Genomic DNA, 25,149 nt, shown 5'->3' on the forward strand with positions numbered 1-25,149 from the left:
ATCTCGAAACTGGTGCAGTCTTTGCGTTCTTATATTATTTTTGTACCTGTTCATCCCCCTCCCTTACAAGATGGCTGTAGTGGCCTGTAGCGTATTTTTAAATAAATAGAAGAACTACCTCTAGCATAACAGAACCGAAAAGAAAGAAAATCCTTCACATTCAGCAGGAATCAGTGTACTCTGGGGCAGTGAAATATATCACAACTGTAATTCTGCAAATTGTTTTTTCTTGAAAAAGAAAGGTATGGCTAATCACACAATGCGCAAAAACATTTTTAATAAATAGTTGTTTTTCACAGTTTATGCACTTGATTTCCATGCACAAAATGATATCGGGGTGTTTGCTTACTGTTATTGTCCTATTGTGACGTTTTGATAGAGGTATACAGTTGGTTCTCTGAGGCAAGCAATAATTACTGTCATTTATGATGCAGCGTGCAGTTAAGGGTTGTTTTGTGGAAGAGATCCGATATTTGTTTTGTTCTGAAAAATTAAATTTGTTGGCAGAAGTAACCGCTGGTGGTGATCAATAGGTACGAAAATTTAAATTCTGGCAGCTAATAATAGCAGCGACAAATAACTTCTGGAGGAAGAGTTTTTATTTCGGACCGCCTCAGTCGCTTGAAAATCGATGTAAAGCAATATTTGACACAGAACCAAGGTCTGTGAATGGTTCAGCCCAAATATTCAAGCTGCCAATTAGTCACTCAGGGATGCCATCATTGAATATTAAAGAAACTTCTACTAGCTAGAGCAGCAAAAAATGTGCTCTTTTGTTTGAAGCAGCATTTGAAGCTTTTTTTCTGTGGTTCTGATATGTTTTTGCATGTTTTCTGCAATTCAAATGTCTTTCTGCATGTCTGCATGGCTCATGAAATTGCAATCACGTTTTTCTTTAAAAAAAGCTAGCTTTGTTTAGGCATATGCGGAAACAAACACGTCGTGTTGCACTACGGCTAGGTGTGGTAAATTTGCTCTCAAAAATACCAGTGAGAGTGCTGAGTTCTTCAGGCTGCATGCTGCGGATGGAGCAAGTCAGTGACCTGTCACGACGTCATGACACATTCCGCCACTTGGGCATTGAAATGAAAACGTCTTCATACAAGCGACTATCATAGTAAATGAATTAGGGCACTATGATGCTTATCAGCATTTTCCCCCCTAGTATTTGGAGGGCTCAAAGCTTTCATTTAAGAGCAAAAAAGAAGACAAGTCGAAAAATGTCAATACATCATCGAACGTGCATTAACTGTAATGTGCTGTCTGGTTAGTCCTTATGTTGATCATTTGCAAGCTCTGCTTTCTACTTCGCATTCTCTATGCTTTCTTTCTCTCTTTCAGCCGCTGTCATATAGCCAGTGTTTGTGCGCTCATGTTCCTTCCAGGCTGATAAGTGCTTTGCCTCGTGAAATCTTGGTGTTTCTCTGACAATGAGCTTTGATTGACACCTGCTCTCTATAAAGGGCCCGCTCCCTTCTGTTCCGATGCAGGTCATGAAGGGATTACTAAAGTTCTGGCCTAAGACTTGCAGTCAAAAAGAGGTGAGTACGTTCGCTTCTTTCTTTTGTTTTTTGCTCACTGCTGCACTCAGCTGGTTGTTCATCTGCCGAGAATGAGGTCAGGGGTCCAATTGCATTTTCATGCGGACGGAATTCAATGACGCTCGTGCACAATGAAGTCTCGGCAGTTCGACTCACTAATTTGCTGAATGGGATGATTCGGACTCGGCCTCTGGTCGCACCAAGCATGTGTGTTATTTAAGGTCATAAATGTTTCATTACTCAGGATGACTCTGGGAGCATGCGAGTGTGGCGTGTCGTAAATGTGCAAAAATTGTCGCCAGCGTGCAAGCAAAATGAAGCATTGGAGTCCGTATCATGATTTTCATTGGTGGGAACTGTGCTGGAATGACGGGAACACTCCTTATGAAGCGGGCCTTATGTCTGCTGCCGCACATTACACCACGTTTGCCATGTGCCTTCAGAATTATGTGGTTACTATATATTATGTTGTAGTAAGCATTGGTTTGTTTTCCTGAAATGGTCGATAGCTTGGCACTCTGTTACTTTTGACTTGTGTTTCCAGTCTTGTGAAATCCAAATTAGCAAGATTTTACTGGACTTTCATGTTAAACTTAGTGCTTAATGTTTAGGTTTAATTGTAATAGACAGTTTTAGTTTAGCGTACGCAACTATAGCATACACTATAGTATAGCGTACGCTGAGCAGCGCACATTTTTTATTTTAGTTGGCCTGCGAGATTTTCGGATCTCAGAGGCCATATGCCGTCATTGCGGCTATCTCCCGACTGTAGCAATAGGAGGTGCTGACATCTCCAATGATTCTTTTCTTAGGCTTTGACTCGTTTGAAACGAGAAGCGATCTCGTAAAACACCACAAGATTATCCATAATACTCTGACGTTGAAGCGGCCTGAGACTAAGTGAAAGCCGTTTACACAGTCATTTGCTATGAACGAAGTGCATTTTACAAAAGCAACGCCAAATTCAATTTGAAGTGGGCCGCCGGGACCGCCGCCATGTTTTACGCCAACTCTGCAAACCACGCAAAGGCGCTCATGCTAAATCTGAGAAATAGCCTGCCTACATTATACGCTACGGGTCGTTTAGTGTTCTGAACATACGCAGTCACGATCCGCTGTGTTATAGCATGCGCAGTGGTGTAGTGTGTGCTAAACTAAAACTGTCTAATGTTAAAGAACCTAAGGTAGTCAAAATCAGTGCGGAGCTCTCCTGTATGGCATCTCTTGTAGACTTAGTTTTGCTTTCAAGTGTGTCATTCAACATTCTAGATAAACGGTAGCTGCAGTGTGCACTAAGTAAATGAATAGAAATAGTACAAAGCTGAAAACTTACCATATTATAAAAAATGAATCGATTTCACCAAATCTGCCTCTGTCAAAAAGATCTCGTACATGAGGGATTTTTCAGGATTTCCTGTGGTCATAAATTTCACCACTAAGAAAATATGTTAAATAGCTTTTTATTCTGCGAGGCTCAATTGTGTGGTGAGATTGTTGCATCCTTAAATCGTGTGATGCAAAAATATTTCATTGCATATTTGAATGAGTAAATCGAGACACTTTAGGCTGCTTGTGTGACTAAATCTAGATGGAAGTTTGGATAGCAGTACACACCAGTAGTTCTTTTTAAAATATGTTCTACGTACTCCTTTTTCAGTTACTTTAGTTCTTCTTTTCTTTTTTTTTCTTTGTATCTTGAACATTGTCAAATTGTAGCAGCTTGAGGGTTAGCAACTGACAAATGTTGTAGCACAAATGTTGGATAAGCTCATAAGGGTGTCGGAACAGGAGAACACAATTAAAAAAAAAGAGCTTGTACAGGGAAAGAGGAAAAAAAAAAAGGATTGATTTTACAGGATTATCATTGTTGTCGAATAAGAGATGGCAAATGCGCTGCAAGATGAAACCTTATTGTCAGAATAATGTTAGCCTACTCTGGTGAGCTTTGCAAGAGTCTATGGAACCGCATTACCGACATCGCAAAGTGCACCCTGTACACCGCCGACAACTTGAGGGAATACACTTTTCCGATTTATCGTAACTGAGCGCCAGACGAGTTCACGTCTACGAGCAACAGCGTTTCGGATGAAGATTTGCCCGGGCCGTATTCTCGTACGACCACTTTTATGAGCTTTTGCGTAACTCACTAGACGCATCTGTGTCTGGGAGCGACAGTGCTCATACGATCACTTTCGTGAGATTTTGGGTGGGTCGACCTTTACGAGCAACAGCGTACCTCCAGCACACGCTCTCTGTCTCCTGTAGACAGTAACGCACCCGGTGTCAAAATACAGGAAACCTCGCGAAAGTGATATAATCATGGAAGCGGTTGACCCAGAATACGGGTCCTATCAGGCAAACCTACGTCAGGTCATGCTGAAACAGTGCGCAATGCTTGTTGAATTGTACCAAATTAAGAGCATGAAAGCACACATATTCTCGGATCCCAATCATGGCTGGAGGCATGGCAGGCCACTTCAGAGGTCTGTGGATTCATTGGCTTCTGCTGGAATTTATTTTGTCCCACAGGTTATGCACTGCGCATCGTATGCAAAAATCCTTCATCATCTGTCATTAGAGGTTGATGGTGAGTTGGCTGCCCCATTTGAAACAGGTGATCGATTGACAAGATGGCATCTGTGACGTGGTTTCAGCAATAGCAATCACTTTCCGTGCTTTGCTTCTTTCGTAAACAAAAAATGTCGGTGGCTTCGCAAGCATGCTGTGACGGTATTGACACAATTTAAGTGGAGGAAAAAGGTGTTTTAGCGCTGAGTGTACTCTGTAAGCATTACACGTGTTCCGGCGAATCTCGTCGATGCGGGACAGCAATTTAGGGACGTTTCATTGTTGCGAGATACGAAATGCATAAAATCCTATGGGTGTTTGCTGGGGATTCAAAAATACTTCATTGTGGCGAGAATTTCATTGTCTCGGGCTTTCGTTATTGCTGGGTTCAACTGTACTTCCCATGATTTCTACACTGGCATATCGCTCACAGCACGAGCAGCAGAGGCACTGTTACAGGTAATTTCTATGTAATATGGTACGGACTCGATTTTTGGCCGTTATCAAGTCTTGCATTCGCATACTTTCTAAAGTAAAGGCTGTTTAGTGTATGTGCATGTGTGTGTGCATACATTGCAAAAACCATGCATAGTATTGTGTTGCATTTCAACACAGTTTCTATAGAAGGCATCAAAATTCAACGAACACAACAGGTTGTCATATCGATTGTCTAAAGGTGATGCGTGTAAAATTAAAACTTGTTTATAAAGTGCACACATATCCCAATAAAAAAGTGTATGCTCTACGCAGACCATCCTTTTTTTTTTCATATCCTGCCATTACCCCCTCTCCCTTTTTGGTGTCCTGCCTGCATGATTTTTACCAATTTTAACTCGGGCAGGTATGGCAACAGTGAGGCAGCAAGAGTCTGTGATGGGGGGGTGTGCACTCTTGGGGCTCGTTTTGCCACATTTTGCTCTGAGCAGCAGCTTCTTTCGTTTTGATTTCTGGTTCCTTTTGCTTTCTGCTGAGCAAGAAGCATTGGTCACTTGACCCCCGCCACTTGCATCTCTGCATGTGACCCCCCTCCCTCCTCCTTTTCCTGCAGGTAATGTTCCTTGGGGAGATAGAAGAGATCCTGGATGTGATAGAACCAACGCAATTCGCCAAGATTCAGGAACCCCTCTTCAAGCAAATAGCCAAGTGCGTCTGTAGCCCACACTTTCAGGTGAGCTCTCGGAGTTCCCACCATGTCTTTTTTTGTGGGCTGCGTTGGGCATCTTCACAGTGCTGTCTGAATCAAGCCACGCTACAGTAATATTTTAATTTTTGGAAATTAGCTCTTGTTCTTATCATCCCGCCATTTCATGCCATGATAAATGTAATTTTGAAGCGGCCGCCTAAATTAGTTGCACGACTGCATGATGTGAAACTTCAGTGTAAGTGAGGTAGAAGGTTTTGTTTGAAAAGTCATGTACTACACTCGAGGATTGAAATGGGTCATTTTAGGGCTAACTTAATACGTGCATCTTTGTTTCTGCCGTGTTGAGTTAGTATTGCATGTCCATAATTTGGGTTCTTATGCTTAGATCAGAGCTTTTGTGACCTTTAGCGACCAGGTGCCCAGCGACAGCACATTGTGCTCTTGAGTAATTGAGTTTATTTAGCGTTCTGCTTTAACATTTCCCTGCCGTGTTTCATTCATGGAGTACCATACATGTGGTGCTCTTGTTTACACAACACATTATTTCTAGAGGGAATACATGCCAAGCTAGGGTGGTGATGATGCTCTTGATAGAGCCTCTGCAGTTGCCAAATTGCAACGAGACAAGATTGTGTCGCGCTGTGTGGCTTTTATCTCGAATCGTTGAGAAGAGAAAGGGGTGGTGACGAGGGAAAACTGGGTTCCTCTCCATCACCAGGTCGCAGAGCGGGCGCTGTACTTCTGGAACAACGAGTACATCCTGAGCCTGATTGAGGAGAACAACCAGGTGGTGATGCCGCTCATGTTCCCCGCACTGTACCGCATCTCCAAGGAGCACTGGAACCAGACCATCGTGGCGCTTGTCTACAACGTGCTCAAGACCTTCATGGAGATGAACTCCAAGCTCTTTGACGAGCTCACGTCTGCTTACAAGAGCGAGCGGCAGAGGCGAGTGCTCCCTTCCTGCCAGCACCACCGTCGCGTGTGTTGCTGCTGTACTTTCATGTGCTGTTCCAGACGAGAATGAGGGGTTGGGTGGGGGTGTCATGCAGAAGTGCTCTGAAGTGGCTGAAAAGCCTTGAATTTCAAAGCGCTTAAAGGGGTGATGCAACGCCTTTTGAAAGTGGTAAGAAAACATCTATGGTCTGTGGACATCGCAGACATGGACTTGCAAGCCAAATATTATTCCGCCACATGCAGCAGCGAGCCTGCAATTAGGCAAAAGAGATGTCTCTCTCCTTCCTGCATCGTTTGAGGCCCCCCTCCCCCCCTTTATCACGTGCCCTCTATGACATCACAGACTCGTGCGCAAGCTTGTAGGTGCCAGCCATCGAGCAATTATTCATGATCATGAGTTACTTCAGAGCGAACGCATGCGCTCGCATGCACACCTTTACATCTTCTAGCAACCGGGGAAGCAGCATTTGTTATAGCATCCCACCCATCTAAAGCACTGCTTCTTTTTTTGTAGCTCTCCGGCACCTTTCTCGGATGCGTGCCAACCTTGTAGTCTTACCATAATTTCACCGTAGGAAAGAAAAGTACATTAGGCAGGCCATTCCTATGCAGAGAAGTCATTCCCAAGCAGGGCAGGCATTCCTAGAAAGGGCATTTCCAGCTGAGAGGAAACATTGTGTTGAGCAGAAATTGGAAATGTAAATACAATGGAACCTCGTTCATAAGTTTAAAAAAAACGACGCGAGAAAGAACTTACTGCGAAACTGTACGATCCGAAGTCACTAAACATTTTGCAGGCTCAACTGTTCTTGATATCTACGTAATGCGAAGCGTTGTGCAAATTGTGCCGCAGGAGATGCCAATGCACACCAAGCTGGTGGGTCTCAAGCGGCCCAAGATGCATGTTGTCATTCCTGTGGCTTCGGCAAGCTTGCGTTCGCGCTCCTTGAATTTGGCCTGGGCCAGCTTCTTCCTTGGGCGGGGCATTTTGGCAGGCAGTTTTGACGTGCTCGCTCCACACATATTGATGAGCCCCTATCGGCTCCAGATGCATGTTGTCATTTTTATATTGCGTGGTGTTTCCGAAACTAAACTGAGCTGGTGGGCTTCTTGAGAATACGATGCCACCAGACGGAACACGATGCTCACTTCGCTCCACCTGCAGACAGGTGAACATGGCTATCGCTATGGCTGCGGTAGCTGTGTGATGCGGCATGTGACAACCTGCGAGGAGATTGGCTGGTACTGGAGCAGGAAACCGAGTGTATAATGGTGTTCTCACCTGGCGTGAGCGGGTGGGTACTGCAGGAAGCTGCAATGCGTGCTCCCTGCGCCTTTTCTTGTTTACGTGGGATCTAGAAACCAAAAAACATTGTACAATTGCAGTTTGGTGGTGTAGTGAACGTTAGTGTCAAAAGATAGTGTTTTCCAGGAATGTAGCAACTAGCAAAAACGAAACGTAACTGGGCATTGGTAATTCTTTATGTTCTCGATTGCAAATGTTGCTGCTGGGAAATTGTATGAGACAGGATCCTATCAACGAAGTTCTACTGTATTGCGCTCTTGATATCTCTGTGATTATTATTCCTGTTCAAAAATTTTTGAGTACAACATAGACCCTGACGGTGTAAGTCACCGGAGTCTTGAATATTCACACTATGTATATAAGTGGTGCCTCAATATAACCAAAACATTATTCTAAGGACGCACATATGCAAAATATGCAGACCAAGCTGCCGCGAGTGCACGAAGCAAAAAAAAAAATAATGCATAGAGAAAGGAAGTTGCAGACAAATTTGTCAGACCTGCTCATTTATTAAAATTTCCCTGGCCCTCCCACCAACTCTGCAGAACTAATGCACAATGGTGACCGAAAGTATGGACACCATACAGTGTCTCGTTTGATTGCTCGAACTGATCAGCATGCCTATACGCTAGAATGCACACCTATCTGCTAGCATGCGTATCTCGTCCTCGCATATGATATACCTGCTGTATTTTGGACGTAGTCTACGGCAAGTGTCAAGGAGTGAGTCGAGGAAGCTGGTGCCTTGATGTGCATTGTGTTCCTACATGTTTAGTGCTGGCGTTCACGTAATCTGAAGTTTCCGAGACATGGTGCGAAGTGTTCACTCGCATTGTGACAGTGAGTTTGTGGCCATTGAGTGAGATCTGTTCATGTTTGCCCGAGTGCATGTGACACCGATAAAACTACGAACCTCACTCTGCGTAGTTGTCTCCCTGCGATCGGAATCAGTGCTCAGCCTTACTTGCGATACTGCGACTATTTTGTTTTTTTGCTCGGTATGAATATTCGTATCTTTTTAGTTTCTGGTGACAGCTGCGGGCACACTAAGCAGGGTCAGCCATTGTGTCCAAGATTTGCCATGCCAGGCAACACAATGCATGCAAATATTGGATGCTATGAACCATGTCGATGCATTGCCATTGTCGCGATCGGCATTGCACGCGCTAGCACTCATAACCGCGCTATTATGCACAGATCTCCTTGTGATGTGTTTCTAAGTGCTTACTGACAAGATACTATCCACCAGGAATGCTTTGGGAATTTGTCATGTTGCTTTTACTGCTGAAATTTTAAAACTCTTGACTTGACAAAATTTGTGATTTAAAATTTTTTTTCTTTGCAAGCGCAACTTTGTTATTTCGAGGCTTGACTGTACATGGAGTTGTACGAGAAGATAAACAGGAGTCTGAAAAGGTTGTGTTATAGCCGGTCCTGCACTTTATTATAGAGGGTTGCGTTACAAGTGGTCCAAGCTTCATATGCTGTAGTTATTCCAATCGAGGCCGATAGTTTTTTTCAAATAATCATGCACCAAACTCTGGTGTCGGCTTAGATTCGAGGATTTAAAAAAGAATGCGCCAGTTTGTAATTGAATATGTATAATGTGGGGCTTAGCTAGCGCCATCTAGAAAATTTAGTATTGCAGCCGCTATTAGCCGCACCAGTAGCCAATAGAAGTACACGAGTGACGTCGCTATTTTGACCAGTGTCGTATTGGTGTGTGGCACGGCCCACAGTGTGGCTTTACTGTAATGGAATCAGATGGGTGATGTCACTATTGTGCCGCTTTCAAATGAAAATTTGTGCTAGCTGCAGAGGCATTGTCATAAGTTCAAGGTGGGTGAGACTTCGGCATTGATGAAAGACGTCTGTCGTAGGAGGGGGCAGTGGAGGGACGCTTTTTGTGGGTGCTGCAATGAGGAGATGATAGCGACTAGGAAGATAAGCGCGATAACAGAGAGGGAACTGTTCACCGAGATAGTGCCACGTTTTGATGCGTGTGAGACGCACCGCACTGTCTATGCTTGCGAACGTGAGCTTGTGTGCGCCCGCAAGCGCGCGTGTGGTCTGGGCTAGCAACGATGATAATGTAGAGTGAGCTCGGCATGTTCGCATTAAAGAAATGCTGTTTTCGTTTTGTGAACACTGTCACTTTTTTTTTTTCGGCCTACATTCGAGGTAAGTTTATTTTTTCTGGCTTTGGACATTGGGGGGTCAGTTTAAAATTGGGGCTGGCGTAGATTCAAGTAAATACGGTATGCATACGGTAGAACCTGATTGATACGTTCCCATTACGTACGTTTTCCCGGCACCAATGTTTGCAATCAAGAACACATAAAATGACCTGACAGAGTTAAGCTCAATTTTTACCAGTTTGTACGTTCCCAGAAAACGGGATTTTTCGGCACCAACATGTAGTACATCTGCAAAGTGCGATCATATGGTACGTTTTCCGGCCGCTAGATCCCACGTAAAAATGAAAATGTACAGGGTACGCGCGCGATCGAGAACAGAATATAGGTGTCCGCCACGACAGCTTCACCCCAGTACACATCCGTCCGCCTCACATGAAAACGCCGGCGCACTCAGTTTCTCATTTTGGTGCCAGCAAATTTTCTTCAGGGTCATCGCACGCGGCATTTAGAGCTATCACCGCCAATCCTGTTGCGATAAGCGTCTTCACCTGTCGCCTATCTGTTTTGCAGCGGGTGGTGCCGTCGGAAGCGCAGTGCACACTTTTAATGGGCAATAAGTGAAACTCACTGCCCGTACCTGCTGCAGACTGCAATCCTATACGTTTTCCGGCTGCTAGGTTCCATGTGAAAAAAAAATTGATAGCAGTATATAGCTGCCCGTCTCATTTGAAAACGGCGGTGTGCACAGTTTATTCCGGTACCAGAAAATCTCCACCCGGGTCGTTGCACGCCGCTTTCGAAGCTGTCGCCGCCAAATCTATTGCGATAAGCATTGTCACCTATCTGTTCACAGGGTGTGGTGCGTAGTGCCATTGGTAGCGTACTGCACGCTTTTAGTAGTCGATAATTCAAATGTGCCGCTGTCCCCTGTTGCGGGCGGCGCGATGTGAGCATCACGCTTTGCTTCGATGGCATCCAGCGTCATTCTCCAGCTCCATTTTGTTTCGGGTTTCCTGTCGCCCTCTTAAAACACCACGAAATAAGAAAACACCAAAACGCGTCTAGAGCCGCCAGAGCACCATCAGCTCGATGCGCGTTGGCGTCTCGTGCCGCAATAATCTGCGCGACGCTTCGCATTAGGTAAGATGTCAACAATAGTTGAGTCTGTCAAATTTTTTACTTACTTCGGATCATACGTTTTCCCGGTTAATGTTTTTTCTTGCGTTTCTTTTTGTAACGTATGAATGAGGTTCTACTGTGGATTCATCGAAAGGTGTTGTGTCCAGTCGAGTGTGCTTCTCTGGTTTGAAGAAAAAAAAAGTTGTTGCAGGTCCCTCGTATTTCTCATATTTCTTTTGGTGGATTTTTTTTCTGACACCTAACCACAACGCTTGCGTGACCTGAAATTTGAGTCAAGCCAGTCCTGTTGGCAGGACTGTCATTCCACACGTCAAATGGGTCATCTTGTCATCCCCAATTGGCTTGCAGGGCAGCTACGACCTCTCCAATTTGACGGGGGTGAATTTGATGCTGCCTAGAATACAACTGCCAACCCTAATGAATTTTTTGTGAAGTTTCGTGAAGGCTCATTCTACAATGTTTTGCCAAGTTTTACAAAAAGTTGACTCTGTTAGTGAAAATGTTTTAAGGCGTTAAAGCATAGGGACTGAGCAAGATTGCCAAAGCAAGTGTTTAAAAAAAAGGCAGCTGTAACGGTGCCTGTGCCGCCCTTTTATGGCACTGCGAGATGCCATACTCCAGAGGGGCACTTTCCTTGAGCAAGTGTATCCAGACAAGCTCTCAAAGCAGGTGAAGTCAGAAGCATCATTGAATGAAAAAGCCATCTAGAAACAATGTGTGGCTTGTCAGTTTCTAGTGATCTAAGTTCGCCACTGTTTGTGTGCTTTGTCTAAAGGTTGTTATTATGAATAAACTTCACAAACTTTTTGAGGTGTCACATTAAGCTTATGGAAAATAAGTCTGGTGATGTTGGGTTAATCGGAATCTTGCATCCTTTTCACAGTGCGCAGTGCGCATCGCAGTGTACATGACATTGCAAATTTGTGAGAGAATATGACGTTTAGGAACATCGCTTGGTTAAATGAGTGTGCAAGGCTGCCTGTGACAAAAGTACGCACAGCTGTCGAGGCATCACAATCATAAGTATGCTGTCGGTTGCTTAGAGAGTTAGGGGTGCTAAGTTCTGGGCCTAGTTTTTTCTGGTAGGCTTGGCATTACCCATGACTTTTGCTGCACTGCCTACAACTTGGTGAAATTGGAATACTATAGATCTGAGACCGCATATGGGTGGGCTACTAATACATGTAATGCGGGGCAACCTGCCAGCAGGGCCTTTCGTTCAGTCAATATAAAACAAATGCCCTGCAATGGAGTCTTGTGACCGCTTGGAGACAGCTTGTGGCCAATTGCCCCTATCGCGTGGCAGTCCAGTGCTGAAAACCTTGGAGCACGCCACCTCTCTGGGGAGGGTTGGGGGAGGGGGGTGCGGATGGCAGCGGTGTGGTCAGCTTATGCTTGCTTGCGCGATTAACTTGTCCTGCATGAGTCTTGATTATTTGATTAGTTTTGAGATGTGTCGACCTTGATTTGAGGCTTCAGAGCTTGATTTGACCTCCTTTGTCTTCAGTTTGAGATGCTTTTGCCTTTCTTTTGTTCTTAGATTTCTTTCTGTGAAACCCTTTACCCATAGTTTCACAATCCCAATCCTTGCTTTGAGATCCTTTGTGTTTTGTCTGCCTGTTTGGAAATCCTTTGTTTGTGGGGATCCAATTTTGTGACATCCTTAGCCCCCAATTTAGCTTCCCCCGTCATTGTTTTCAATGCTTTGTCTTTAAATTCAGCAAGGTGTACTAATTGGCTAATTTGTTGAAATTAATCTTCAGAACCTTTTAAAGTGCAACAAAAAGACAAAGACTACAGGACAAAGTACTTATCCTGATACATTGTCTTGTCGTTCCTCTGCTTTTCGTCTTTTTGTTGTGCTTTAAGAACTTCTAAACATACATATCATTACATTGACACTTCTTGCTGTAAAGATACTCTTTCCTAAAGGAGTACTGGCACATATTTTTGAAGCTGTAGGAACTGTACCGCATCATCTCGCATAGAAAGGTGACTCTTAGGAAATGTGAAAGTTGGGAAACACTTGAAATCTTAATTTGATGCCAAAGTTTGTTTAAAGAAATGCCAGACCTGACATTGTTGACATTATCGTGACTTCATGACCTTGAGCAGGCTTTGCCGATGTCGAGTAGAGGCAAATCCAAGTATGATGATGCTCGTCGTAAAGAAAAAATAAGCAAGAGGACTTTGTGCCCCTAAGATGTATTGGTCTACTGGGTGTTGGAAACCTGTATTGCAGTAAGTAACTTATGGCCTGACACTAATGTGTATTTATTTTTTATTCATAAGCCTTACAGGATCCAAAAAATAGGGTAATGCATGTGGGGAGGGGAGGGGGGAGTTAAGAGAAGCAGTGGTTATTATACAGTTTTAGTTTAGTGTACGGAACTATAACATTCGCTAAGCAGTGCACGTTTGTTACAGTTTTACTTGCTCTGCGAGATGTCGTTACAGTTTTAGTTGCCCTACGAGATTTTCAGATCTCAGAGGCCATATGCCGTCGTTGTGACTATCTCTTGACTGTAGCGATAGGTGGTGCTGACATCATGAACATTTCTTTCGTTAGGCTTCGACTCGTTCAAAACAGGAAGTGATCTCGAAAACCATGCAAGGTTATTCATAATACTCTGTCGTCGAAGCGCTCTGAGACTAAGCGAAAGCCGTTTGCGCAGTCGTTTGCTACAAACGAAGTCAATTTTACAAAAGCAACGCCAAATTCAATTCGAAGTGGGCAGCCGGCACCGCTGCTGTGTTTCATGCAAACTCCGTAAACGACACAAAGACGCTAACGCTAAATCTGAGAATAGTGTGCGTACGCTATACACTATGGGTCGGTAAGCGTTCTGCGCATACGCAGTGACGACCCGCTATTTTATAGCATACACGATGGTATAGCGCACGTTAAACTAAAGCTGTCTCATTTTATACAAAACAAGTTAACAAGTGGTTTTACGAATAGACTTGTTTCAATCAGGGATGTGAAACAGTTCAAACCCTTTGGTATATTTGGTATACACTGCTTCGGCCTCTTCTACTACCGCAAGATAAAGACCTGTTACCACAAGATAAAGACCGGTTGAAAATGTTGTGTCAGTACTCCTTTCATTGAGATCCCATTTAATGGGGGTCCTTTATGCCTCCTGTGCTTGTTTTGAGCTCCTCTTCTAACATCCCATGCCCCTGACAGGATGTTGTTCCTTGTCCTTGCACTGAGAGACCCCCGTCCCCCTTTGTCCTTTCACAGGGAGAAGAAACGTGAGAAGGAGCGCGACGAGCTTTGGAAGCGGCTGTCCCAGCTTGAGCTGAACCACAAGTCCCGGCTGGCGGGCAATAATGCCGTCGCAGGCGGCGGCGCAGCGATGGCCACGGCCGGCAACTCTGCATCGGCGGCGTCCCCTTCCTCCCGTCCGGGCACCTCACCGCCCACAAACAGCGGCGGCAGCAGCAGCAGCAACTAGCTTCTCTACTATTCTCCTTTCTTTGCACCGGCGGCGCCCCTCATGCCCCTTCTACCCTCCACCGCCTCTCCAAGACACAGGAGGGACGACGACGGCCGCTCTCTCTCCACAAGAGAGGAGTGGGGAAGTTGCACCGCCATGATTCTATGATGGAGGAAGAAGAAGCGCGGAGAGGAAAGAGTGGCGACATTCCCCTTTGCGGGAAAAGGTGGCAACAGCCTGCTCGCTTTTCTTGAATTTTTTTTCCCCCGGAACCCTCCTCCTCTCCCGCATAACTGTTGCAGTCGTCGCACCTAGTTCCCTTCCCTTAGTTCTCCTCTCCCTTCTCCCCAGCACTAATGCCGTTGTCAAAACTGCTGCCACCGGCTTGTGTGTGTCACGTGAGGCTGGCTTTCACCGCAGCAGGAGAGACGGTTGAAATGCTCTGGGGGACTGAATTTCTGTGCATGCGCCTACGCCGTGGAGTGTTTTGCGATCCTCGAGCTGCTGGTATACTACTACCACCTCTACCACTGCTTCTGGCAAGCTGCGTTTACTGGATGTTTTTGTTTGGAAAGCAGTAGCAGCACCTGCCGAAGGCTGTCGATTTCTTGTGCCAGTCCCGTCCCCTGCTTCGCTGAAAGCCACAACACAGCTGCCTCGCCCACACCCAGCTTAAACTGCAAGTCGTCGACTGGACTAAATGGGTCAGACCCAACCAACCCTGCTGCCTCTCTAAACCCCCGAGTGCGTGTTTGTGTGTCTCCAAGCCTCGCACCCCCTCTCCCGGTCCCCTAAGTTATCCGCCGCCGTCGTGTGGCGGTTAGTGTGATGACGGGGTGTGATGCCGTTGCCGCGGTGACGGGGCAGTGTGGCAAGCACTTCGTGTGCACGCTGGCTGGGACTGTGGCGACGCTGTGCTGCGACGGCTGCGAGAGTCGGAGGGGAGTGGAGAGAGGGCAACAGGGCACCACCTGCCAGACGGCGGTGAAGGAAGCGGTGGATGCAGAGCTGGAACTAGAAGACAAGATGTGACAGTGTCGAGCACTATCCTTCTGGTTTTCTTTTTTTAAAGTAATTTTTTTTCCCCATCTGCTGTGTGTGTGTGTCCTTGTCGCCTTTTCCTTACCTCCTTGCGCTTGCTCTCCAATGTCTTGACAATAACTCTTGCACTGGATGACAATAGCGGCCTGGGTAACGTTTCTTTTCTTAGTTCTTCATGCATTTTCTTTAAAAAAAATTTTCTTTTACGCCTGTCTTTTGTTGTGCAGAACCTCTGTGTACAGCGAGTTCAGACCTTTCTTTTTCTTCTTTTGTTGTTTCTCCACAGACTCTTGATTGGTTTGGTTGCCTGCGAGCCTGTTGGACATTGTGAGAAAACGAACACGAAAGGGGCCTGGTGTTGTGTTTTTTTTTTCTTTTCAGTGGGTGTTCCCGTTGAATAGTCTTGTTGCGCTTTTGTTTTTCAGGAATTCAGTACAGCACACACTTCACAATAACCGTGTGAGTAACAGTTGAGTCCGTACTGTCATGTACATAACAACCTCACTGTGAAACAAGGTTCATATTTGGGTTCACATTTTGTCTGCTGTTTTTCTTTCCTGGTCTGTACGGCTACCCTTGGTAGTCTGCAAACCAGAAAGCATTCGAATGAAATTGTATATGTTTACAGTGTTGTTTGGTATGAAGGAAGACACTAAACTTACTGATCCCGCTACTTCTCTGCGCCAAATCATCAAGATGTAGCTGAAGTCACTTGGCACAGTTGAAATCCATTGGACAGCTCCGGCATAGCAGTCTCATTAATTTCTAAATGCGTCATCATTTGTGCTGGATCGTTTGCATCTTTCTAACTCTGATGCAGTCACACTGATTGCAGCATCTGATACATATTGTTACACCACCGAATGCTGCAAGAAACATTATAGGTTGAGGACATTGCAGTAGCTTGGAAAAGATAATGCTGACTCACCATAACATTAGCTTGACTTGCTGTTTACCATGGTACTTAGTTTTTGCATCCACGTGTTCCATTATATGCAGTGTGATACGAGAACTTTTTATTTTAGTCTAAGCTCGTGATGTCTAATCTAAGGTTAGAGTAGTCTAATTGCTTGAAAGCACTCAAAATTTTTCTTCTATCGAGCTATGTACTAGATGTGGTGCAAACTTGCAGTATGTCATATCACTAAATTGTAGCTGCCGCTTGCATCAGGAACTGTCTTAAATGGCATGTCTTGTAATTTACCTGCAGGTTGCATTGTAGTTCTAGCCCGGGAACGCCGAGTTGTCGCATATGTTTGCATACAAGTGACGGGTTATGGGGACCGCATTGTAATAGTGTGTGTGACTTAATCCTCTCTTGCCCAGTTGGTTCCTGCTGGAATACATGGCGTACAGGACTGCATTTGAGTGCAAGAGTGCGAAAGGGGCTTTGTTATATAATTTCTAATAGTAGTAAAGGAGCTATTGAAGTGCACATTTTTTTTTAATGCACAACCAATTTGTACACTCGGTAAGGAGTATGCAGGTGAGAAGGATGTCACTCTCTCGGCTGCAGCCACAATGGCTGCAGCATGGATGCTGAACTGAGTCTGCTGGCAGACAGTGTGAAACAGGGCTGCCACAATGGTTTCCCACCGCCCTTTCAAATTTAGGCACAGTGCAATGAATTTTGCCTTATTTTGCGATTGCTCTGCGAGTTCATCTCCCGCACCCAATCCCATGCTGGTGGATGATGGTACGGGCCATAATTTGTCTGGGAGCACAGCCTCCATTATGCCAAATGTGTTAGTCATGCATCGTAGTTACATTTTTTTTCGTCGAAGTGAAACATTTTGTTTTTCTGTAAAACCTGTTGTGCTTGAACTAGGGAAGTGGCACACTTCTTTTGTTTGGTTATAGTAATTTTTTTTTGCTTGAGTAGGATGGAGCAAGAAGTTTGGCTGTAAAACTTTGCATTTGAGTAAACTGACTGGGTGCGACCTGGTTGGAGCCTGCCATGCAAGCTTCGGCGCACTATCCTAAGCTGTTGTCACCCGCCTGTTCTTTCAATTTTTTTCTACTGTCGGGTAGTTTCTTTTTATTAATATTATTAATAATCTTATTGTTAAATGTAGCAATGATGTCTGTGTGCGAAGGAGTTTACAAACTCCAGTGCATGAATCATCCGTAGACACGACTTAAACACACTTCAGACTGTCAAGAAGGAAACATTCTAATCCAACAGTGCAGACACTGTCTGCAGTTGAGCGTCCACTACCTCCTCGACTCTGGATGCTTGCATCTTCCAGGAGTTCGGAACTCTTGTTACCCCATGGAAGTTGCCACAAGTGATGAGGAAACAGATGGGCTTTCCAAGCTAGCGAAATCTTTTGAATAACGCTCCACTAGGCACTGGTACCAGCTACTGCAGGTTTGGCCAGGTGCAGGCTATCAGTTTAGCTCAAACCAGTGACAGCTTGTCTAGGCTACATTGTGGTGATTGTGGCTTGTTTGGCTTCGGGTGGGTAGCCTTCGCATTAACGCAAACGTGGTGTGTGTCGTAGTTCTTACCGCGGTTATACGTGGCCACAAATGTCGAATACAAGATGCGTTGTTGACCGGTGGCTCCTCACAGAAACTTCCTTTCACCTACATCCTTATTTCGTCTTTTTTCCCCTCCCTCCCCTGTTCATTCATTGTAACCAGTCATGTTTGGTTTTGCCATCTATCATTGTTCACCTCCCATAGTCCGCAGTACCTGGGAAGTGTAGCGTTCTGCCATCGAAGTGCCGTATTCTGTGGAAATAGCCAGACGGAGTAACCAGCCCCTTCCCGTGATGTCGGCACAAGTCGCCGAGTCTCTCGTGAAGGTGCCTACGAAATGAAATGAAGGGTAGTGCCGTTTTTCCATGCAACACTTTTGGTGTCGGCTGTTTCTTCGTCATAGCAGGGACTGCCTTACTAATTGCACCGTTTGTGGGGGAACAGTTTTCCAAAGACTTTGTACACTTATTCATGCATGGTCGTCACTTCCTCTTGCAATGGGCCTTGCGCACTTTCTTGCTTCCCTCCCATTCTCTTAAGGCCGTCTTTCCCTGGCAGGTGCTGTGGACCTGTTCATTGTGCCCCGACGGTTCCCTGGTGTCAAGGGGGAGTGGATGAGGGTGGTGGCTTTGGAAAAGCAACATTTTTTTTTTTGCAAGATAGCGGTTGTGTGCCGTCCTGTTGCTCGTGGCCGCGATGCAACCACGAGATGCGGCCGGGAAATGTGGCGCGTGGGTGACTGTTCAAAAGTAGGACCACCACGGGGAATACGTCGAATGACGTCGTGGCGGTTAGCCGAGGACAAACCCGAATCCAAGCTGTGTCGTCGTAGCAATCTTCTAGATTTACATATTCGGATCGGGTTAGAGTTTTTTTTTTCTTTGCAACGTTCATGACTACGGTAGTAGTGCACGCCTACATCGTTAGGGGGCGCTGTGCATCGAAGCCTGGCGCGATCTCGCGAGAGCAGGCGGGGGAGGGGGGCGAGGCCCTGTCGCATTTCTAGGGTGCCATTCCGGACGCCGTCAAGCTCCGCCATATTTTTCTATTTCGCCATATTGTCGGGCCTACTCGGTTTTAAATCGCGAGGTGGCCAAGCGCTCTCCGATTGGCCGAAAAAGCAGCAAACGTGGCGGAATCCGGCAACAGGATGGCGGAAATTTTTGTCCAGAATAGCGCCCCCTGGACTCCGAAAGAATTGAATGAGACTGGGACTGTTTAATGGAACGGGCGAAGAAAAAAAAAATATGCGCGGAAATATATGCTTCCGGAGATCTTCCGGTCCACACAAACTTTCCTTCTGACCTTTACCCCACCCTTTCCACAGCCGCCGTTAAATGTGTAACATACAAGTAAATAGCGCAGTTCGTTGAGGTAGCGAGTTTTACTTTTTGACTTCGTATGTGTAACTTGCCTGCTCCGCACAGCTTAGGGATTTAATGATGACGCTGGAAAGATGCTGTGTGGAACTTGCGGTAAAAAAAAAAAAGACGTACGTGGTTATAAGGCGAATGAGATGAAGTGTGGCCTGTTGTTTATATGTTTATTACTTCCTCTGCCCTCGTGGAGATTTCTTTTAATTATTATTTACACTGTCTTTGATTTCCATGACTTACTGTGAAGAGCCTGTGGCGAGAACACTGGCAGCGCCTGATACGAGTCGCGTGACGAAGCCTTTTTTTTGTTTCATTTTGCGAGAAACACCTTCACCCTTAATTATTAACTATTAACCAGTGACTTGTAAAGCATCGCTTGTCACAAACTGTGAGGATGGGTGATGTGATGTATAAAAATGAAAAAAAAGGAGTAATAAAAATTTTGTGACATGTCCACTGATTACTGTTGCCGCTCTCTGCGAACGCAGCTTTTGTCGTCTGTCGGTGCGCACAGCGCCCACTGGCGGCGTTGGTGCGAATGCGACTACTACTGACGTGTCGCATTCAGTGGTAAACGCGCTAGGAACGCGCAGCCCATTGATGCGATAGAACTGCGGTTCGAGACATGTTCTCGCGTGACGTAAACACTGGCAAGCTGCTTTAGGGGAACCTTAGGGGAAATGGGCGGCTGCTGCAATCTACTGGTAATGGCACAGAGTTGAAACAAAAAATGGCTGTGGCTTAGCTAAGGTTAAGCCCAGGATGCGAAGCATACTAGCCTTTATTTTAGTTGTTGAACCACTGTTTAGCCTGGTGAACTGCTGTTGCTTGGCTATATTTGGTTCGGCTAGACGAAGAAACAACTCATGCAGGCGAGCGCACGAGCTGAGACCCGGCTATGTAGCTACGCGGCCGCAAGCGAGCGCACGAGTTGAGCCTCCGCTTTTGCAGCTGTTATGACGTCATATGGTAGCTACGCGGCCGCGCGCGGCGCAGCAAGGAAGAGCGTGGTTGTGCGTCTAGTATGCTTCGCATAAAACACTGAGCTATTGCGGTAACCAAGTGTATTCTACGCTGATGACGTAACTTTGTCGACGGGGATGCTCCTGGAACACGAAAACGTGCCTATATATATAGAGCTTTGTGGTTCGATAAAGCGTCGCAGAATGTCGCTACCAGCGTACGGTTACCTAAAGTCCCTCTGTTCCGGTTACCCGGTGTAGTGCGTGTATCGGACACGCTAAAACTCGCTAAAGAATGCGACAAGCCGCTGGTGCATTCGGGTAAACGCGGTCGCAGATGTGCAAGTCCGGTTTACGTACTGCGACCGATTTCACGAGTCTCGCTACGCTGTTGAAAAGCGTGTCATAGTATCTAGCGGGGTCCAATGGTAACTGGTTAACTTAGGCAGGGAGCGTGCTAGTATGGTTTTGTATCACGGTAAACCCGTTTAGCCCTTGAGGTGAAAAGGCAGGGAGATGTGAAGGAAAAGATTCAACAATACAAGCCGTGCATAGCGGCCAACTTGTGCGATTTTATCGCAAAATTGCGATTTTATCGCAAAATGCGTGATTTTTAGCACTTGTTTATGATTGTCGTATTGACTCAAATATTTTCCTTTTTTTTAAATTGCGTATAGTTTGAGGCGAAACCAATTTCAAGGAAGACCAACTATAGTCGCCGAGAGATTTCCTGAAGGCCCATTTTCCGCATTCGTCGATTATTCCTGTTCCTATTCTGTGTATAGTTACATGTGTACAACGTTGCCAGGATCTTGTATAACATCGGAGTATTTATAAATAATAAAAACTATTTGGACCAACCCGTGCGTCGGCGACATCAATTGATAGAACCAACGTATAACGGCAACCGAATCGTTGACAGCCATTACACGTATATTTCATTAGAAATAACCAATAAACATGCCAGCTTGCCTGCTTCCCGGAGCGTCATTACTAAGAATTTAGAGCATAGTGCCTGTTCACGGCGCCCCTGCAGAATAAAGTCGAAGAACTTTGTAACAGGCAGCATATTGAACAATCAATGCTTAGTGTTTTTCACATCTTCTTGCATTTTATTTCTTTCAATGTAGTGTATAGTTCAAATTCAAGGGTTGGCGGGCCTGGGAGTGGGGTTGAAAAGCCCCTTACAGCTAAAATTGGGGAGATTTAGAAGCACCGCGCTCAAGCGTCTTGGCGCAACGCAAAGTCGCACGCCCTGCTTAATTGCGTTCTTTTGCGCAGTCGAATACCGTTAATTCGACAAGGGTTAATCCTACTTTTTGCTTAATTCTAACGCACTGAAAAGTCCCAGCCAGTAAGATACATTGCTATGGAAAGAAAACTCGTTTAGTTAGAACACGACTATGTGCCGCATTGGTTAGAAATCCAGTAAACGCCGCTATGGCGTCCTTAGGCGACGATGGTGACGTGAGAATCCTGTCATGCAGTGATGATAATGATGACTTGCGTTGCGCACTGGGTGCTGTCTCTTTTGAGGATTTTGTCAGCTCCAACGACAGTGTTGAGGTCTTTTGGCCGCTGATAAACAAGCACTTGTAGAGGAATTGTGATACTGTATTGAAGTAGTCTTCCGACGACAACAGCATACTGCAAGCGATAAAAAAATATTCAATTCCTTCATTCTGCTGCAGTTTTTTTAGTTCGAACTTTCTGATGATTCCACCCCGTCTTGTGGTCTAGCAAGGCACGGGTCGGATTAACGGGAGTTCACTGCATGCCTTCTTCCGTTCCTTTGTACGCCCGTCAGTTTGCGTCCTTGAACTCGGGGCGCGTGAAACCTAAAACTCTTTATTCGCTAGAAAAATCCACAACGGCATTGTTCTCGGCGGTTTCAATACGTTAAGCCTTGAACCCAAATGCACGCTGGAAAAGCGGCGAGGACTACTGCCATTTTGGTGCTGGCAGGTACACTGCGCATGCGCTCTTATTCACGAATCAGCCGTGCCAGTACACTGCCAGATAAACTTAGGTCGTCAGCAGGGGGCTGCCTGTCACTCCTCCCAGCGAGAGTTACTGTATATGCTACCAAAGGGACCTTTGGTAGCATATACGGTAATTCCACTCCCAGCTAGCGTCGCCTTCCAGTGACTCTACTTAGTGACAACGCCACCTAGATGGCAGTGCGTGTGCTGCGTGTCTAGAGTTACTGTACATGCTCCTCTACAGTAACACTACGCGTGTCTAGGCAACGACTCCTAGACGTCTAGGTTGCCCCTGCTCCGTGCGCGGAGCGGCGGATGACGTTCATCAGCGGGCGAGGAGTAAGGTCATGAGGCACCCTATGCGTGTCTAAGCTAGTAAGGCCCCTGAATTACGTAAGAATAGCAGCTTGGCCTTGCTGGTTTTCCATCCTGCTGTTAACAGCGCAAAATGTAGACGAGAGAAGAGACAAGAAGACGACATCACAAGCTTTCCTAGGTATACCTCGTGGCGCAAAATACATTTCTTGAAAAGGGACAGAAGGAAAGGAAGACAGCGGCGCTTCACTGTCTTCCTTTCTTCTGTCCCTCTTCAAGAAATGTATTTTGCGCCACAAAGTATACCTAGGAAATCTAAGCACCAACTTGCCCAAGAAGAAGTCCTTTTGGACACCACAAGCTCTGTCGATGTCGTTTGTTCGCTGCTGACACGTCAGCCAGTGCGTCACAACATGATGCCGCGCTGCGATTGCTCGGACGTAGTGCTGCTGTGATAAATTTGCAGCAAGTTTCAAGCACACCGCAGCTTCGCTGCACCGCTGCTGCAGCGGAGGTCTGCAGCCGGAAGCGCGAGAAATTCGCGGCATTTGGAATGAGACGGGAAAGTAGCGGTGTACACGTTAGAAATCGATTGAGTTGAAATTAAGAGGAAAAAGCTGAGCATGGTGAGGGCTACGTAAAGCGCACAGGCGCAGAGCAAGTGACAGGGTGTGTATGCCATAAGCTATTCTGCATCCGCGACGGTGGCTCGAGATCGCGGGTTCGATAACCAGCAGCGGCTGTCGCATTCCGTTGGCGCCGCAATGTAACAACGCTCGTGCACCTTGCTTAGGGCGAAGGCAAACAAACAAAAAAAAAAGAAAACCCTGGTGGTCAAAGTTAATCCGTAGCCCTCCACCGCGGTGTCCCTCATCATAAATCCACTGTGCAGCTTCGGCACGTCAAGGGCCCACTCACGCTCAATCCGCACGGCCTCCCGCACGCCTTCCGCACGCGTGCGGACGTACGGAACAACAGGCGCGTGCGGACACGCAAGCTCAGAATTCGGTTCATATTGTTCCTGCGCAGCCAGTGTAAACCTAAATTCGGGCACCTGTGCTCGCGTCATGGGCAATTTACCGCACGCGTGCGGAAGGCCGTCCGGGTTGAGCGCTAAGTCGGCCCTAAGCCCCACAGTTTAATTATCTAACGGTTATTCTGCCAGTGCATAGAGGAGACGCTGCGCACCAAGTTCCGTATACCTAGCAGAGAGCAAGAATCTGTTGCAGAGTGCAAAAATCTGGGGTGTGGTTATTATAACTGCCGGCGTCAAGCATCAAAATAGTTTCTGAATATTTAGAACCGAGCCCTCGACGTCTGGGCGTAGCAGAGTAGATTGATTTTTCATTGTCCCCCACGTAGATTGCTTTACGCGTACACCTGTACCCGCTATTGAGGCACTCGAGGTCGATTTTGGCTGCAGGTCAAACGGTTTTGTTGGTAGTAGTTCGTCGAGGCCCTCGAATGCGGTCCGTTGCAGAGGCACGCCCTCTGAGCGCGCAGGAGAGTCATTGTCGTAATCAAATAAAAGCAAGGGTGTGGTTCAGGGCCAATGGGAACAGCATTTCAATGAGAGCTCAGAAGCGCAATCAATAGAAGTGCTCTTTCAAAAATTTGCCCCAACGCTCAGGGCATGACTTTTTTAATTACTTGTTTTGTTACAGCTCTGCAGCCAATGATGACTCGTTTCCTGCTCATTTTCTAACAGCGCGAGGAACGCTCTTGCTCAGATCGTCTGTAACCTGAAGTTAGCCGCAGAAGATCATTTTAGTGAACACCATGTGCATGTTCACATTTCGACCGTAGAGCATAACGATGTGTCTGCCTGTATAATCTTCATCCACAATATATAGACGCGTCTTCAAGACCGAGTAGTGCCGTTCGGTGCAGAGATTGTAAGATGCCTTGCGCCATGGCGAACCACTTCAAGTGGTACGGCCTCCTGTGCCTCCTCACCGGCAGCCTGTACGTCCGGGGCTTGCAGCGCGGCCCCGACAACGCCAGGGTTTCCCTGAAGAGCTGGTACACGCTGTACTCTTCCTGCTGCGTACTAGCACTCTACGCTGGCGAGTTCGCTTACATACTCAAGGGATCCAAAAGCGAGTTCCAAGGGAGCAAATTGTCTACCAAGATCTCCTACGTCTTCATCTACGGATTCGCTCAACTTAAGGTGGCCGTGAACATCGCTACATCGGCGTCCAAGGCATCCGAGCTCTTAGAGTTCTTCCGGGCAGCGCAGCGCTTCGAAAAGGACAGCGGCTTTCGACGGTCCAGGGAGTCCTTCGCTATGCCTAAGGTGTTCCTAGTGTCCAGGACTGTCATGGCTGCGATTTGCTGCGGTGCTGCTGCTGTGACGTGCATGTCTCTCGCCGAACACTACGACGAAATGCCGTCGCTCGCCTCGAGTGTCTTCCTCAAGACGCTCGCTGTCTTAGATCTTCTGCTGTACCTTCCGCACGACACTGTCTACTCCAACGTCATGCGACCCTGCTGCGAGGTCCTCGTGGCTTATATTCGTGCTCAGTACGAAGAATTGACGCTAGTTGCAAAGATGACCGATCCTCTGTCTCGAATGCAGACCGTGCGGCGGCTCGAAATGGTCAGATCGAACCTGTGCGCCGTCAGAGACCTAAAACGCCGTCTGGAGCACGTCTGGAAATGGCCGCTTCTTTTGGCCGGCGCCAACGTGCTGCTGGCGATGTCCGTGGACGCATCAGCGGCGTTCTGCAAGGCGGTGTCGAGAGAGGGGATA

The 25,149-nt window shown here is 46.4% G+C and overlaps 1 protein-coding gene across 4 annotated transcripts in view; it reads left to right on the forward strand.

Annotated features, from left to right (window-relative positions):
• Positions 1–19,598, forward strand: part of LOC135912252 (serine/threonine-protein phosphatase 2A 56 kDa regulatory subunit epsilon isoform-like) — a 61,653-nt gene extending 42,055 nt beyond the window's left edge. For 2 of the 4 annotated variants that reach the window (XM_070526963.1, XM_070526962.1), the window contains exons 7-9: positions 1,464–1,541; positions 5,158–5,277; positions 5,972–6,295. In XM_070526963.1, the coding sequence (XP_070383064.1) occupies positions 1,464–1,541; positions 5,158–5,277; positions 5,972–6,280 (507 nt within the window). In that variant the 3' untranslated portion in view covers positions 6,281–6,295. Of the gene's footprint in view, positions 1–1,463; positions 1,542–5,157; positions 5,278–5,971; positions 6,296–14,041 lie in introns of those variants that run through there. The other 2 variants (XM_065444645.2, XM_070526964.1) reach the window with 2 other exon arrangements.
• The last annotated feature ends 5,551 nt before the right edge of the window (positions 19,599–25,149 follow it).

Source organism: Dermacentor albipictus, chromosome 10 (genome assembly GCF_038994185.2).
Source record: "Dermacentor albipictus isolate Rhodes 1998 colony chromosome 10, USDA_Dalb.pri_finalv2, whole genome shotgun sequence".
NCBI lineage: Eukaryota > Metazoa > Arthropoda > Arachnida > Ixodida > Ixodidae > Dermacentor > Dermacentor albipictus.